Source organism: Solanum lycopersicum, chromosome 8 (assembly GCF_036512215.1).
Source record: "Solanum lycopersicum chromosome 8, SLM_r2.1".
Lineage (NCBI taxonomy): Eukaryota > Viridiplantae > Streptophyta > Magnoliopsida > Solanales > Solanaceae > Solanum > Solanum lycopersicum.
In genome coordinates, this window is record NC_090807.1 from 59,127,615 (window position 1) to 59,144,368 (window position 16,754).

At 34.2% G+C, this 16,754-nt stretch overlaps 2 protein-coding genes across 2 annotated transcripts; one reads left to right on the top strand and one right to left on the bottom strand.

The window, feature by feature from the left end:
- The first annotated feature begins 74 nt into the window (after positions 1 to 74).
- On the top strand, positions 75 to 7,570 carry LOC101263925 (probable tocopherol cyclase, chloroplastic). The gene is made up of 10 exons (XM_004245228.5): positions 75 to 428; positions 1,506 to 1,750; positions 2,496 to 2,575; positions 3,500 to 3,576; positions 4,636 to 4,805; positions 5,612 to 5,709; positions 6,167 to 6,274; positions 6,481 to 6,597; positions 6,808 to 6,957; positions 7,238 to 7,570. The coding sequence occupies exons 1-10, from the start codon at positions 157 to 159 to the stop codon at positions 7,415 to 7,417; spliced, it is 1,497 nt and encodes a 498-aa protein (XP_004245276.1). The 5' UTR covers positions 75 to 156; the 3' UTR covers positions 7,418 to 7,570.
- Positions 7,571 to 7,833: 263 nt separating this feature from the next.
- Positions 7,834 to 16,393, bottom strand: LOC101264238 (uncharacterized). The gene is made up of 7 exons (XM_004245229.5): positions 14,268 to 16,393; positions 13,892 to 14,096; positions 12,623 to 12,824; positions 12,206 to 12,399; positions 11,524 to 11,677; positions 10,868 to 11,032; positions 7,834 to 8,512 (listed from the first exon to the last, which is right to left on the bottom strand). Exons 1-7 carry the CDS (start codon positions 14,425 to 14,427, stop codon positions 8,054 to 8,056), a joined length of 1,539 nt encoding a protein of 512 aa, XP_004245277.1. The 5' UTR covers positions 14,428 to 16,393; the 3' UTR covers positions 7,834 to 8,053.
- Between the last annotated feature and the right edge of the window lie 361 nt (positions 16,394 to 16,754).

Here is a 16,754-nt window from a genome sequence, read left to right on the forward strand (position 1 = left end):
ATTTTTGATATAAAATAGGAATATAATTTAAATTATTTGCTTAAATATTTTTCAATTACGTGTATAAAAGAGGGAGTATTGTACTGTGGCAGACAGTTGCCGCTTTCACTTCACCTCAAAAACTCTAAAAATCCCACCTTTGATCCAAAATCAACCATGGAGTGTGTTTCCGCCATTTCTCCAATTTCGAAAAATGGTGGATTTTGTAGAATTAGGACCCATTTTGCAACTTCAATTGCAAATGGGGAAGTTTTGTTGAACAATTATTCATCTGCTGTTCTGAAGTTGCAGTCTCAAAAATCAAGACATGCATTTGTAGTTAAAGCTGATTCAGCTGTTGACACAACAAAGAAGGAAAACAGGGAGCCTGTGAAACCGGTTTACTCTTCTACGCCTTCTAATCGTCCTCTTCGAACTCCTCATAGCGGGTAAGAGAACTTCTAATTCATCTTCCTAAAATTGATGATTTAGTTGAATGGAATTGAGATAAAACAGTGATTTTCTCAAAAAAGATTTGATTTTTAAGAACCCATTGAATTTGTGTGTTTGATTTTTAATTGAAAAATGAGGGAGGAAGTTGCTGGGAAGAACTGAAGATATGGTTGTGTCCAGTTTGTTGCTTATTTTCTTGTGGTCGGTGTTTTTATAAAATACATTATTTGTATATAATCAAGAATAATAATCTGAGAGGTGGGGATTGGGTAGTGGGATGGTGTCTAGGGGTGAGGTGAAGATGAGGTGTGTTAAGAGTATAGCGAAGAAATGATCAATGTGGAATCTCACTAGTAGAATTTATTTTTCCTATCTCCATTAAGGAAGTAATTATTCCTCATTTTTAAGGAACTTATTATGAGAGGTAGGGATGGTGTCTACGGGTTGGGGTGAAAATGAGGTGTGTTGGAGTACAGGGAGGAAATGATCAATGTGGAATCTCACTTGTAGAATTTATTTTTCCTACTTCCATTAAGGAAGTAATGTTTCCTCATTTAAGGAGCTTATTATTATGAGAGGTGGGGATGGTGTCTACGTGGTGGGGTGAAAATGATGCGTGTTGGAGTATAGGGAGGAAACAATCAATGTGGGATGTCACTTGTAGAATTTATTTCTCATTTTTAAGGAACTTGGGTGTTGGGTGGTGAGGGATGGTGCCTACAGGGGTGGGGTGAAGATGAGATGTGTTGGAGTATAGGGACGAAACGATCAATGTAGAGTGTCACTTGTAGAATTTGTTTTTCTTACTTACATTAAGGAAGTAATTGTTCTCATTTTAATGAACTTATATTTTCCAAAAGAAAATTTTTACCAAATATTTTGACCAACGGAACGTTAAGAAATTGGAAACCATTTTCCATTTCATCCATACCGAACACACCCCATGCAGTATCTGTTGAAAAATGGGAGGGGTGTAGTGATTTAGAGTTAAAATTTTCTTTTTGTTATCTAGAATGCAACGTAGAAGCCAAAGGGATCCATTGGTGATAACTCACTTTATTTTGATGCCATAGGTATCATTTTGATGGAAGTACCAGAAAATTCTTTGAAGGTTGGTTCTTTAAAGTATCAATTCCAGAGTGCAGACAGAGTTTCTGCTTCATGTATTCTGTTGAAAGTCCTTCATTTACCAAGAAATTAAGCAGCTTGGAGGAGCTGCAGTACGGGCCTCGGTTTACTGGCGTGGGAGCTCAAATTCTTGGTGCTGATGACAAGTATATTTGTCAATATAGTGAAGAGTCTTCAAACTTCTGGGGAAGTATGTTCTTTTTTTTCCCTTTTCTATATGAATCTTGTTATTTTGATCTATCATTGTCCATCGTTCTTAGCCGTATTAAAGCCCGTCTATTGAAAGTAAATGATTGAGCTCTTTGCATGCTTAGTTATGATTCTCTAAGTGAAAGCTATTTTTATCCTTTTTTAGGAAAAGGTTTTTGTTTTCCTTTTTGAATAAAGCTTACCTCATATAGTAATAATTTTTTATATTACTAGACTTACTATCTCTGTTAAAATACTAATAAATAATAAAACTCCTACTAGTTAAACGCAAACACAATTAGATGATAACTAAAAAATCTTCCATAAATATTTGAGGCATTTTAAGAAGAAACAAAAATTATATTTTAAATTTTTTATGTAAAACCGATATTCTCGAATACGACAAGATTTCAAGAAAACTCTCAAATTTAGGCTTGTGAGCATTCTATACAAGGAAAAGGACAATTGTGAACACCTGACCTGTTACAAATATATTTACTGTATATTCGTTTTTCATGCTTACAATCATTAATCTTGGACTGGTCATACATATTTGTAGCTTTTCTATGTCTGAGCCTTTTATCATTAAAGCCCAGACTTAATTTGCGCTTTGCACTTAAAGCCCCGAAGGACCTTAGAGCCTTTTTGCATTTTCCGCTTGTGATAACACTCCATATGTAGCATGTTATACTGTCCATTTAAAATTTTTCCTAGTGTACTAACAAATACCAATATCTCATGATCAGGTAGGCATGAACTGATGCTTGGCAACACCTTTGTTGCCCAAAATAGTGCTAAGCCTCCAAATAAGGAAGTTAGCCCTCAGGTCTGTACTTTTCATTTTCTGTCTTCTGTTGAACTTTATTTTTCTTAAGTAATAGTATATTTTTAGAGATCATTTCATGACATTACAGTTTGGACATTGATATTGCATTTACCTGAGCTTACTTAAATAATCACATGATGACACTATCCATTGAGTAATTTATTCAGCTAAACACCAATGATGTTGCACTTTTATATAATTGGCGAAGTGTTTGTAGGAGTTACTTGAAGCTACCCTCTACAGTTCTATTTAATTGGAGTAAACTATTATTATAGATCTATTCTCTATAAAACTTAAAGATCTTGACATGGTTGTGATAATAGCTACTCCCATTATTTCAATTTGCTTGACCTACTTTCCTTTTAGTCCGTTCCAAAAAGAATTACCCTTTTCCCTTTTTAGCATTATAACTTTCCTCTTCACCCACCCAATCCCCCCAACCCCGACCCCAACCCCAACCCTTGACTATCCCACCCTTGAACCCCTAGATCCCTGAACCTTACTTCCCATCATCCTGCCTCCATAGTGTTTTGCTATCACATATAAATGCTCTTAGGACAATATTTTCTTGCTTACTTACCGAGCAGTAGAAAATAAGTAAGAAACCCACTTAATTTCTGCAGAAAAACATGTGCCGTCATACCAAGCTCACCCTAAATGAATCAAACGTTGAGGCATTATTTTCAAGCATAGCTTGTAGAGTAAACTACCCAAACAAGCAGTAGTGCGCCAAACTCCCAAGACATACAATGTATTAACTTCAGCTGTCATTGGTGAAACATCTAGAAGAATCTTTTGGTTGTTCGTGACTGGTGACACTTCCTATAAGAACAAATATGGGACGTTAAGTATTTCTTAAGTCTATCATTCACATTCCCAGTATGCCCTATGATTGACTGTTTGTCTTTCTAATGGTTTATACAGGAGTTCAATCGTTGCGTCACAGAGGGTTTTCAAGTTACCCCACTTTGGCATCAAGGATCTATTCGCGATGACGGGAGGTAGTTATTTCATTGAGAACTTCTTGTATTATTTCCAAAATGCATGTTCTCTTGAAACATAGGGTAGAAGAAATTGAGTTCAGCAGCAGTTTTTGCTTCCATTTATTGTGATGCTCTTAGAGTATCAGTATTTCTTCGTCCATGATGGTTCCCATCCTAGGGTACTTAAGTCTACATGATGTAATGAGTTTGATAGACTTCTTCTCCTTTTAGTCACCCTTACTCAAGGAAGGGAGGAAAGGATATGGTCCTGGATTTAACAATCCTTGGATCTTTTTTTAAATTCAATCACGGCATATCAAGGTTGTAACAGATATACTGTAGCACAAAGCAAGGATCTTGTTTTACATCCGAATGATGAGATTAGAATTCTCTACAGTAGTCACCAGTTAACTTTAAGAAATGGAATTTATCCCACCTTTAGAAACCAATTGTTTTATCTTATAGCTTCATCTCAATCAGTTCTCTTTTTAGAAAAAAAACACCACAAAGGTGAAAAAGTTATGACTGTCTGTTGAAGTAAAACTTGAAAGTGAGTTTTATGTGATTTCTTCATCTCCAGGTAGAAGCAGAAAGAAATGGTAACAAAATGCATAATCCCTGTCCCCACTCCTCTTGATTCTTCTCATCTGGTGCATGATAGCGGGATAGAGTTAGGAAATTGACTTGGTATAAAGTGTTTGGGAAGGTTTCACGGCTCTCTTCAATTGTATGCTACCATGATATTAGCTAGGGTTGTTACTGTAACAATTTCTACTGTCTCTCTTTTCAAGCACATTTCTCTTTCTTAAGCATTGACAAGTTTTCTAAACCTTGCTGATCTCCTTACCCATTCTTTAAGAACAGTCTCTGGTCCTGAGCTTCTCCCATATGTGATGCTATCAACCAGTTCATGAATAATATTTGATCCCTCTTATCTCGTAATCAGGGTTGATTGAGCCTCAGATATTTTATGGTCAAAGTAAGGCAAGAGAAAAATTATGTTTGTATTTTCCCCCTTATACGTTCATCATGTGAGAAATATAGGTGTTGATCAATTGACATAACTTTACTTGACAGGACAGATTATACTGAAATTGTGAAAACTGCTAGCTGGGAGTATAGCACGCGGCCCATTTATGGATGGGGCGATGTTAACTCAAAGCAGAAGTCCACGGCAGGATGGCCTGCTGCTTTTCCTGTATTTGAGCCACATTGGCAAGTTTGCATGGCAGCTGGACTTTCAACAGGTAATATCTGAATTCTTTTCCGAGCTTTTCAGTTTTGGTTTCGCTTTTCGAGCACTTTTCTCTTCTCATATTTCATTCATGGAGTCCTCTGTTGTATGTGTTGGAAGCTTTTCATTAATTTAACTCAATAGCTCTTTCAGTTTGATCTCATTGCCCAGTTTGGAATTATATGATTCTATACACCACTTTACACCCTCCTTAAGTCTTCCAATTTTCAATTTTACCATGTTAACAGGTTTAATCTCATAACTTGGATCTTTATGATCTTTTGATCTGGATTGTGATCTTGACAACCATGTGATAAACATGCTATTATGTAATTTGATTGGTCATTTGATCATTTCTAGTGATAGATAAGCCTAAGAGGTGTTTCTTTGTTATAGTGATATCCTTTTAGTTTGCAATGAAAGAGATGATTCTTAACTATGCATGTTGAACAACGTTACTACCTGGCTGAAAATTACATTTTCTTTTGAAAAACATCTTAGACCCTAAGAGAGTCGCAGAACTTTAGGATTGAAATATTATATTACGATATTTAATAATCTTATTTAAAAACTTTATTTTAAAATTGTTATCATATATAAAATGACCTCAAAGTTTGGCCTGCATAGAATAAAGAAAATAGAAAAGATTGGTATTTTGTACTATGCCTTAGAAACCAGATTTACATTTCATGTTCTTCAGTATTTGAGCTAAACTGCAGATATTCATCAGCTGAAAAGTTGACTGCAGTGTTTTACGTGTTTCATAAATCATAAAAAAGGAACATTAGGGAGTACCTAATCATGAATTATTTCTGTCAGGCTGGATAGAGTGGGATGGTCAGCGGTTTGAGTTTCAAAATGCCCCTTCTTACTCCGAAAAGAACTGGGGTGGTTCCTTCCCAAGAAAGTGGTTTTGGGTACCTCCTTCCTCCTTGGCATCTCACTTTTGCAGAATATTTTCAATTATTTGCAGCTCCTTATTTGTATCCAACTTTGTCTTAGGATTGTCGACCATTATATATATCTCGTCTGCTGTCCTGCCTTTGGGAATTGGGATCACTAGTTTAGGGATCTGATATTTGCCGTTATAGTCTCCATGAGATTTCTGTGAGGCAAACTTCTGAAGAAAGGAAGAACAAATGAACTATTAGTTATTCAATTAGCCAATGTGGAGACTTACCTATATTCACCAGAAACTCCAGAAGGGAAAAAAAAAAGGGTCAGTGGGCTGGATAGCCAAATATGCAGGTGAAAGGAAGAAATGAGAACAATCAGTAGTTTGTCAAACTGGTCATATATGACACGTTCAATGGCAGAAATACAACAAGCCACTATTTTCCTTTCTCAATTTGTACCGGATCTTTTCAATTACAGGTCCAGTGCAGTGTATTTGAAGGTGCAATTGGAGATGTTGCTTTGACTGCTGGTGGTGGACTAAGGCTACTTCCGGGATTGAATGAGACTTTTGAAAGTGTTGCTCTGGTACTTATCTCTAGCTAATTATCTAGAATCTACTTTTCTCCCCTTCTTTCTTCGTTGGTTACCAATTTTGTTGAACTTGATTTGAGCAATGCATTGAAACGACAAAAGAGATAGTGTTTTTGTACTGTATCTTGAAGCTTCTACTTTACTAGTTTTGCTTTACTGTATTATTTTACTAGCTTTATTAATCCTTATGCTTATTGCAGATAGGAATTCACTATAGAGGTATCTTCTATGAATTTGTTCCATGGAATGCTAGTGTTAGTTGGGAAATTACTCCCTGGGGTAAATGGCATATATCTGCGGAGAATGAGACACATATGGTAAGTTTGCATTTCGAGAATATAACTCCTTCGTCAATGTCTTGCATTAATGCTGAAGAAAGCTTAGCATATTGGATAGCCTTTACCAGATGAAAATTAATGCCCTAATCATGTCCAAAACCCTATATTTCGTTGATTAGCTGGAAGCTAATTTAGTCGCATTTGTGATTGATTCATTAGCTTTCTAATTTGGATATTTAACTTGAACAGGTATTACTAGAAGCAACAGCAGAAGATCCTGGTACCACGTTGCGGGCTCCTACGGAAGAGATGGGTCTCGCTCCTGCATGTAGAGACACTTGTTTCGGTGAGCTAAGACTGCAGTTGTGGGAACGGAAGAGTAATGGGAGTAAAGGAAAGGTAAATATTTACTTTTGGGGCATACTTATCATTTTTGGATATTAAAGTGGAGAGATACATGTATTCATAGGGTGATGCAAGAATGTAACACTTGGAATTTGGAGGACTTTTTAGGTGTCGTTTGGTTATAGGAATAAGAAAACTTGATCTCCATATATGACTCTGTATTATACAAAGATGCCTTATATTACCAATACTGAAATTTACAGTACTCCCTGTTTTATACTGCGTAGTGCATTGATTGCTTCATTTAGTTAATTGATGCTATTGATGTTTGTAGGTTATTTTGGATGTTACAAGCAATATGGCAGGTCTTGAAGTTGGGGGAGGACCATGGTTCAACACATGGAAGGGAAACGCAGAGATGCCGGAAATTGTTACTCGAGCTATCAATGTTCCTGTGGATTTGGATGGCATATTCAGCTGTGTTCCTTCACTTCTCAAACCTCCTGGCCTTTGAGCAAAATGCAAAAACTAGTTATAGAATGAGAATCATTATACTTGATTACATTTTGTAAATAGCGTCATCTTGCCTATTGACTTGTCTCAGGTTGCACCTAACAGTATTTCTATGGAAAATCTTTTTGGTTGGAGTAGAAAATTGTTTTGTTAATTCCCGTGAAGGAAAACCTAGTAAGGGTCAACGCAAGGATCTTATTTCAAAGTAATCTCTAGAGTTAAATAGGATTTTATATTGAGCTTCAAACATATGCTATTCCCTCAAAGTCAAAGAAACGTGGAATTTTATTTTATTTCTTGAAGCACTTGGGACATAAAAGTGATTACATATTTCAACATACTAGTGTAATTCCACATGTGACATCTCATTTTGGTTCAATTTTTAAGATTAAAATTTGATTTTTGATGGAAGACAAATCTGGTAAGTTGAGTGCTGCATTACATAAACAAAATTTATCAAATTTATTTGATGAACAAATTGTCAATCCACTTAACTAAATGGTAAGGACCTAAACTCTAAAAGTAGCTGAATTCTACCATGAAAAAGAGAAGCAAAAGCATCAAGACTTTTAATCATTCTCTTGTGCCTTTTGGGTTCAAAGAACTGTGGAACAATCCTGTTTTTTTCTTTTTTTCATCAGCTCGGACAAGCATAGCCTTCCTCCAATGGTTCTACCGGTACAGCATATGGTGAAGTCCAGTCAGCATTGAAGATTTCTTGAAGTTGTGAAACAATGGCAGGTTGATATGTCCCAAAGCTAACGCCTGCTGTGGTGTAAAAGTAGTCCCACACCAGGTTGCTGGTGCTTACGTGTGCACGCACATCACTAACTGCATATTTACCATGATTAACCCGTGTATAGCCAGGATACATATTCCCAGTGGCAGCACCATTAAGTACTGCAGGTCCAGTTGAATTGTATCCTGGAACAATGTAATATTTGATCTCAACTTTACCAGAACAGTGGTTGTACTTTGAAGAAGAGCATAGGGTGTTGGAGTAAAGAAGGGACTTCAGATACTGGTCAGTATTGTTTATAAAATGAGCCCACTTTGCGACCAGTATTTGAACCTTTGCACCCTTGGAGAAGACAACCTGCATTAGGAAATTATAGAAAAAAATTAAAGTAAACCTAATTTCACATGCGGGATGAGGGTAAAGCTTGAATCTATGAAAAGATTTCAAGGTTGCTCTAATCAAGGACAAACACATGCTATCCTGAGATATAGTGATTATTCTAGATCAGGGAGTTGGTATTGTGTATATCCGATGTCATCTTTTATATATAGTAGTCTCACATGTAAATTTATAGATCCGTTAGAACAATTATAATTCTACGAAAACATGAATGCAATGGGTAATCAATGCAGCAATTACAAATAAATATTTTAAAGTGCGACAAGAAACACCAAAAGAGGGTTTAATTTCAATGTTTAAAATTAATTCCTTTTAAGCAACCTACTGTAAATTTTGAACTTTGGTCAATAGGTAGAAAACTTCCAATAAAGTCATAAATTTATCTGCGGCAGGGTTTGAACCTATGATGTATGCCTAACGGATATATCATGTGTTTGCTCTTACCACTTGACCAAAGCTTTGGCGGCTTCAACAAGGGTATATTATTCTTTTAAAAGATAGAAAAGAATGGTCTATGTATTAACCTTTACCATTGTTGTAGACTGAAATGGGGCTACAAGATGCTTTTTCCAATTGAAACCATATAAGGGACATTAGTATATAGAGCAAGAAAGCTACCTAATCTCCAGCTCATACCCAGTTTCTCCCATACCCTTCCACTATGTTGCCACGAAGGAACAAAAACTACCTAGTTGAGTAAGCTGAGTTTTAACGATTCTCTATGTATACTTTTCCGCAGCTCCTTTCTGAACTTTTCTTTTTTAAGAGACTTCATGTTGAAGTAATTTGTCTTTTGCACATTACTGCTTATTCGTAGAACACTCCTTGAGCATAAACAAGAACTTAAGTATTCTCAGAAGTCAAAAGCATATTAAAAAGACCATATTATGCTTACCACTTACCACCACCTCTTTTAACAATTTAAAAAAAGAAAGAAGAGAAGATCATACTATGACAAGCAACATTCACTAAGAAACATGAGAAAATTGCTATCAGCTTCCACAAAATGATTTTTTACATGGTTTTATCATAATACTTGATTGCAAATCTGGCAATATATTTACCACCATACTTTAACCTAATATTGCTCCATAAGTATTTTGTAAGCCTAAATAGGAAAGGAGAAATTATAAACTAAATAGCAGATTTATGCAGTAAAAAAAGGGAAAAGAACTAATTAATAAGCAAAAACTATCATGGAGAAATTCTATAAAGAATTTTCACAATGATGAAACAGCTACCGTGATTGCCTCCTAACAGCATCCAAGCAATAATTCATGACAAAGCTGGAAACAGCGAAATGAGAAGAACTGGATTAGCCAAATAAGTTGGTGTGTACCCCCTTTCCTAGTAGTAGGATCCATCTTTTCGTAAGAATTTAGTGGAGGCATTTACTTCTTACTTTTTTGACAGAATTCTTTTTGTATTCAGCTGACGAATGTATAATTTCTCCAGTGTTCTTCGACAAACCCAAGCACAACTACCAATTCGAGTTATCCTGGCTCCTCAAGTTTGGGTTGGTTGATAGACGGAGTGATCATCAAGGGCCTAGGTTAAATACCTATATCTGTACTTGGAACAATTTTTCTTTCTTCTACCAAAGAATATATCATTTTGAGAAATTTCATGTAGGCAAAAACAGGATAGTTTTGGCATCAGATTCAGTTTAAACTAAATGACCAGAGCCTCATCATATTAGGAAACATAGAGTTCATCAGAAAGAGGATGCTCTATTTTATTTAATTCAACCGGCACACAATAGAGGAGTAACTTCTCAGTAGATATTGCTTTTAGGTTTCAATCGAAAAAGTGCATCATTCATTTGAGCTGTATAGGCAGTATTACTAATCAGGTAACAGGAAATACCAAACTCTAAAGTTTCACTTATTCCATTTTAAAACTACAGAGGGACCATGTTGTCAAATACACTAAGCAAACAATATGAGAAGGTCAATCAGAAGTCAAAACAGATACTCTCTCTGTTCCAGTTTACGTGGCATAGCTTGGATGGTCATAAAGTTTAAGAAATAAAATGAAGAATTTTGAAACTTGAGGTCTAAATCATTCATAACATTTGTGTGGCTATATAATTTTTGGAACTTGTGGCCTTAAACATGTCATACCATTGTGTGGTTATAAAAGATTCTCATTAAGGGTAAAATGAGAAGTTGTAAAGTTAATTATACCTAAATTTAATAGTGTCGTTATTTTTGGAACAAACTTCAAAGGGAAGTGAGTCACATAAAAGAAGGTATATATGTATATAGACTGGATGTAGAAGATTAACATGCAAAAGATAGAAGCACAAGTTACCTCTGAAATAGCTGAAGAAAGTGTCGGCCAATAAACTGTTTCTTTTATGTATCCTGACTGACCAAGCCAATCCATGGAGTTAATTCTGACTGTTCCTCCTTTTCCTACTGATTTAATGGTGTCCACCCACGCCTGTTCATCTGTTTGGTACTTGCCAAACAAGAGCTGCAATATGGGACTGCATAAGTATAATATTTACAAAGGACATGATTGTAATAATTAATTCTTTTTAGCAGTTAAGGCATATTGGCAGTTGACTTGAGGATATCTAGATTAACTGGAGATTATAGATTTTATATAACAGTATCCATGAAAGCGTAGAAAATAAAAACTATTTATATAAGATCTAGATGAAAAAGGGTAGTATTTAACTTCTGCTTCAGTGTAATGAAATTAGTGTATCCACATTTGCAGGCATTCCAAGAAAATCTAATTTGCTCAAGAATTTGGATCAGTCATTTCTGGACAGTTCGCTGAATAAAGGGTTACGTAAACATGATGAAATGTATATACTTACTGACTTCCCACTGTGTACAAAGGAAAAGAAAAAAATATGAAAAGGAAAAATGAAAAATAAAACCCCAAGAGATAAATGTCATATAAGAACCGATGAAAATGAAGATAATAACTAGTAAAAGGTTGTAGTGACCACATACCTCTGGAGGAGCAAATGAAAGATAGTTGGGTTGAGGATTGGAAGATGAATCATTGACTCCAGGTGTCTCCATGGAAAGGTGAGACATGTACGGGTCTGACAATACAGGGTAGCCAGAGACATGAGCAATTTCCACGTACTTGGGAAGTGGTGATCTGTCGAGACACAACATAATGCCATATTAATAACAGTTAAGGTCTGGGGCAGGAAGTTTCAAATCAATTCATTTTCTTAGTAAGGAAATTTAATCACATTAAAGTCAATCCCGAGCTTATTTCGCAAACTTGAACACCTGATTTTTCGAGTTCAATCCTATCTCTCTTCCGAATACATCAGCAAGGAGGGGTTTCAGCAGAGAGGTACGGGAATAACTACAGCAAGGTATTTAGCAGCTCCCCAAATAAATTTTTGCAGACTCCAAATTTGGTTTGGTTATCTGTACTTTCATTGCGTAAAGGCATAGATTTTTCAACCTGTAGAAGTAGGAATACCCCAAAGCATAGACTTTTGCAGACCAATATGACTTCATTTTTTTATTCTCCTTTGTTGCTTCTTTATGCAATTATTATGTGCAAGAAAATATAAAAGAGTTTCCCACTCTTATAAAGCTGCTGCAAGATGTGGAGAAAAGGGGGAAAAGCCAGTTACTCGAAAGAGTGTCTGCTTTTTTATTTTTCACATACCTGCACCTTTCTTTAGGATTTATAAAATGGGACCAACATGGAACCTTGCGATTAATCTGCCATTGCTGATCCCAAACTGATCTTGTATAAGCTGAAACATTAAGGTGGGAAAGTTTCCAAAGGTTGTTATAGTAGATTTCAACCTTTTTTGCTATTTCTGGGCAATCAGTGAGATATATTCCTACTTCTTTCACCTGAATAAAATGGAGAACCAGAATAGTTTCATAAACCAAGATGCAAAACAATAAAAATGAACGCAATGTACTGGAGTTCAATTATGTCATATGCTGTCCACTTTGGAGGGGAAGATAAAATGTTGCAGAATCAAAAACTCTTTCTTTTGCTGTTGGAAAATATGCAAAAAGGACGGTAGCACTTGGTGAAAACAATGCTTATTAATTTGGACCAAAGTAATACCTGAGTAAGAGATTTCCAGTCATTGTTTGCAGACCCAATATAAACATCTCTACTGTCTGAGATCCAAACTTTAGCATGAACTATACCTGATCCCCACCAGTCGCTAAGAAGCAATGTAACATTCTTTACATTTGGCCTCCCTGAAGCTAAGTTGGATGGTTCTTCTGTGTAATCGGGAGAAACTCCAGAATGCTGTAAAAGTCTAAACTATGATTAGTTCCAAGGGAACTGAAGAAATCAGCATATGCACATACAAGCCAAGCAAAGACCTCAAGTTTTCCTTTGGTGGCTGAAGCATGCATAAAAACAAGTTAAAGCATATACATTGGTAAAGAACATAAATATTTCTATTTTAAGGTCAACTTCAACTATTGTAAGCTAGAGTAATCTTGACATTCCTGTAAAGCCAAATAAGAGGTTCCTTAGAAATAATCTACAGTTGACATTTAATTTTTCAGCCTTCCCCTATACAATTTTTGACTTTTTTTATAACCGAGAAATTCCGATGGCCACTCCTCTACCTATCCCTACTTAAACACCCATCTCTGTTTGCAGATTGGTTTGAACTTGTGACGTGTGCCTAACCACACATCGCAAGCTGCATCTTACCACTAGACAGGAGACCCTGGGTGTTCTAGTTCTAAGATGCAACTTGTGATGAGTAAAGGGGTAAAAGAGATGCTCTTGCAATCCATTTTTTGCTAGAATATACATGTCTTTCATCTCTTTCCCTAGTTGACTTGTAAAGGAAAACATAAAAAGAGACCAGCCAATTACTCTGATTGACAGACTTAGAACTTTATTCATTCATGAAGACATACAAGTTGATCCAGGTAACCTATGTCCAAGCCCAAAATGAAAAAACTTAGACATCTGATAACCATTCATGAAATCTTTACGATCCAGCACTTACAGCAAGTTGTAACTCAGGGTAAGATAGTAGATACAAAAGTCTTGAGTTTATATTGGTGTTTTCCAACCAAAGACCTAATCTTCACTCAACATGAAAGTTACTCATCATTCTAAATAGCATTGCATATGAGCATATCAGTTTAACCAAAGTTTAATAATGGATTGGGAATACTTTTGCCATCTTTTTAAAAATGACTCTTTCGTCATCTTTTTGGTTCTTTTCCTCATTTTATTTTGCATCTCTTTTTTCATAGAGCCAGATTTGGCGCAAGAAAAAGCAGATTATGTTTATGAAAGTAATAATAATAATAACAATAAAGCAGATATTTGATAACAGATCACCTTAAGCTGTATTACCTAATTGGAAGTTTGCGATTCGCAGCATTTTCTAATGCTTTATAGACTTTCAACCCTTCGTTCGCACCAAATCTGAGTAAATCCTCTTTTGAATATCCATAATCTCCTGAACGAGGATCAGCGGGATGTGGTACTAATTGCCAATATTGTGCAATTATGTCCAAACTCTTTGAAGAGTTTCCAGCCAGCCACTGAAGAACATCCGCTGAAATAATCATCAACCCAATTAACAAGCATATATCTGACATTATGAGCTATAATTTGAGTCGATGAAAATTCTCTCAGTATACAAATTAAGATCAAACTTTCCAGCAACAGAGACATTGGTAGCAAAACTTCATAGAAAAATGAAGATATTTGGGTGAAGTGAAGTTACCTGTGGAAAGGACTCCGTGAACAGTAGCAAGTTCAGGCATATCCGTGGGAATGGATTGAACCAACCAAGCTTTGCATTTGGAAGCGGCATCAGCTGTGAAAAAAAGGAAGAAAATAGTGATTATGCAAATAGTGGCTCTCATCTTCTTGCCCTTTTCCATCTCTACCTTAATATTTCTCTCAATTTTCAAATTTGCTCGAATCCTCTTTTGTTCGTGGTAAGTTACAATTTTTTCAAACTTGGTTTGTTCAAATAGTTTCAAAAGTAGCTTTTATTGGGAACAATGTTAAGATTACGATTCTGCTCCCGTATTAAATATTAAATAATAAATTATTGTATATTAGTACATGAGTCTTATCGTTATAAAGACTCTTGAATATATATATTAATCTTTTTATTAGTTTCATGTGACTCTTTACGAAAAGAAAAAGAATCATACAAATCTATATATGTATATATTTTTTTAATATATATATTAGTATCTGTTTTAGTGCGAAGTACATTATATAAATTTTATTAATACTAACTCTAGTTTATGTAAATATATGTAATTTTCACTAATTATATTCATAATGTTTTTTATCCTCTCTTTTCGTCTTTATTCATGATCTCAAATATATTAATGTTATATTCATGACAATTCTTTGATTTCCTCAATTATATCCTATAAATAAATGACATTAATTTTTTTTTTAAAAGGTGAAAATTTCAATGTTCTCTGCTATCGTCTCTTTTGATTTGTTTTGTTTGTTGTTTATTGTTTATTGCTTATATTTTTATTTGTTGTTGTTATTGTACAGCTTTTCTTTTTTGGTTATTATTATTGAGATTTTACCATGATTTGTTATTTTGTATACATTAGCCTACAGTGCTATTTTACTATTCTCATTTGAATTTTCTATTTTTATAATGGTTAGTTTTACTTTATGCGTTTTTAGTTAATTTTATAATTTAAGGTATATTCTTTTTATTAGAAAGATATATTTACGTATAAAAATAATAAAATATATCTTTTGTAATACAAAATTTATCAGAAATATTTTGAGATAAACGTACAATGTATATTTTCAAAACTAATTCTAACAAAAGTAGGAAAAATAAGTATATTTGATTTGTATCTTGTCATCTTTAAACACATTTCACTTCACTCCATCCCCAATATATAATCCTCATCCTCCCCTCCTACAGTAATATTTACAAATACTTTTTTTTTTTTTTTTGCTTACTTATCCAATATAGGAAAATAAATTCAAAAAGCTTAGTCCCTATAAAATATTTTTTGTGAAAAATATTTTTCATTCATATTGAACAAACCCTTTAATCATATTTTCTTTTTAATTTTTCTTTAAAATATTTTGAATCATTAACTAGTTTGAATATAGAGTCGATTTTTTAAATAAACAATTTAAAAATTTTATTTACACTAAAATAGCAGTATTGTTTTTCAAAAACAGAATTTAAAATGAAAAAAGGATTTCCAACTCAGCCACGATAATCACTATTTCCATAAATTACTCCAAAAATTTTATACCTTCCCTTATTTATTCAAATTTCATATATATTATCTTTTATAAGCTGTTTCCTATCAAAACAAAACCCTAATTCTCTGATAGGGGACCGATCGAGCGACCACCGATAATGAGATTTCATGTAGATTTTTTTTAAAAAAAATTATACCCAACATAGTATAATTATTATTGGGTATACTTGCTAGTGAAAAAACACACCAATTTGACATCTATGATATATGTTCATGTTATAGTTGTTAAATTGGTGTATAAAATAAACAGAGAACACTTCATATGTTGATTAGTTTTATCCTAAAAAAAGAAAATGAAGAAATTTAAATTAGAATGTTTTCTGGAACATATGATGGTATATTTGTTAATACACAGTGACACCAATTATAGCACAGTGACTGTGTTGATGTATTTTATGGTACAACTATATAACCTTATTTGAATAATTATAAATTTACAGGTAATTACATAGATTACCATATTGAAGGAGTAATGTATGATTCAATAACCAAATACAACGGACTAGTTACTGCTATATCTTCACAATTACGATTGGATACAAATATTTATCAATTGAAAATCAAGTATTTTGTAAGTGGTACATCTCCACCATTATGATAAAAAAAACACCAAAGTGAAGAAGAAGATGAAAGGTAAGAGAGAGTTTCTAGAATAACTCATATACCTATTGAAAACAGTACTAATCTTTTTGTATCATAAACATAAAAAATCTTTAATTAAATAAAATAAATAATTCAATTACACCAAAATATAACTCAACATGTAAAAGGAAAAAGAAAAACTTAACGTGTGAAAAGGATTTGTAAATTTCTAGGAACTATAACCAACTTTATTGGTTTCACAAATCTGAATATAAAACGAATCCAAATAATAACTACACAAAATATTAAAAAAATAGATTTTTTTAAATAATAAAAACGTGTGAATGTGGGTGTATTTACTATGA

Bases quoted from the DNA above. Each gene is read 5' to 3' on its own strand.
- LOC101263925 (XM_004245228.5), top strand. From the start codon at position 157: ATGGAGTGTGTTTCCGCCATTTCTCCAATTTCGAAAAATGGTGGATTT. The intron at 4,806-5,611 runs GTAATATCTGAA...TATTTCTGTCAG, and splicing joins GGCAGCTGGACTTTCAACAG to GCTGGATAGAGTGGGATGGT. The intron at 5,710-6,166 runs GTACCTCCTTCC...TTTCAATTACAG, and splicing joins TCCCAAGAAAGTGGTTTTGG to GTCCAGTGCAGTGTATTTGA.
- LOC101264238 (XM_004245229.5), bottom strand. From the start codon at position 14,427: ATGGAAAAGGGCAAGAAGATGAGAGCCACTATTTGCATAATCACTATT. The intron at 12,825-13,891 runs GTAATACAGCTT...ATCATAGTTTAG, and splicing joins AATCGCAAACTTCCAATTAG to ACTTTTACAGCATTCTGGAG. The intron at 12,400-12,622 runs GTATTACTTTGG...CATTTTATTCAG, and splicing joins ACTGGAAATCTCTTACTCAG to GTGAAAGAAGTAGGAATATA.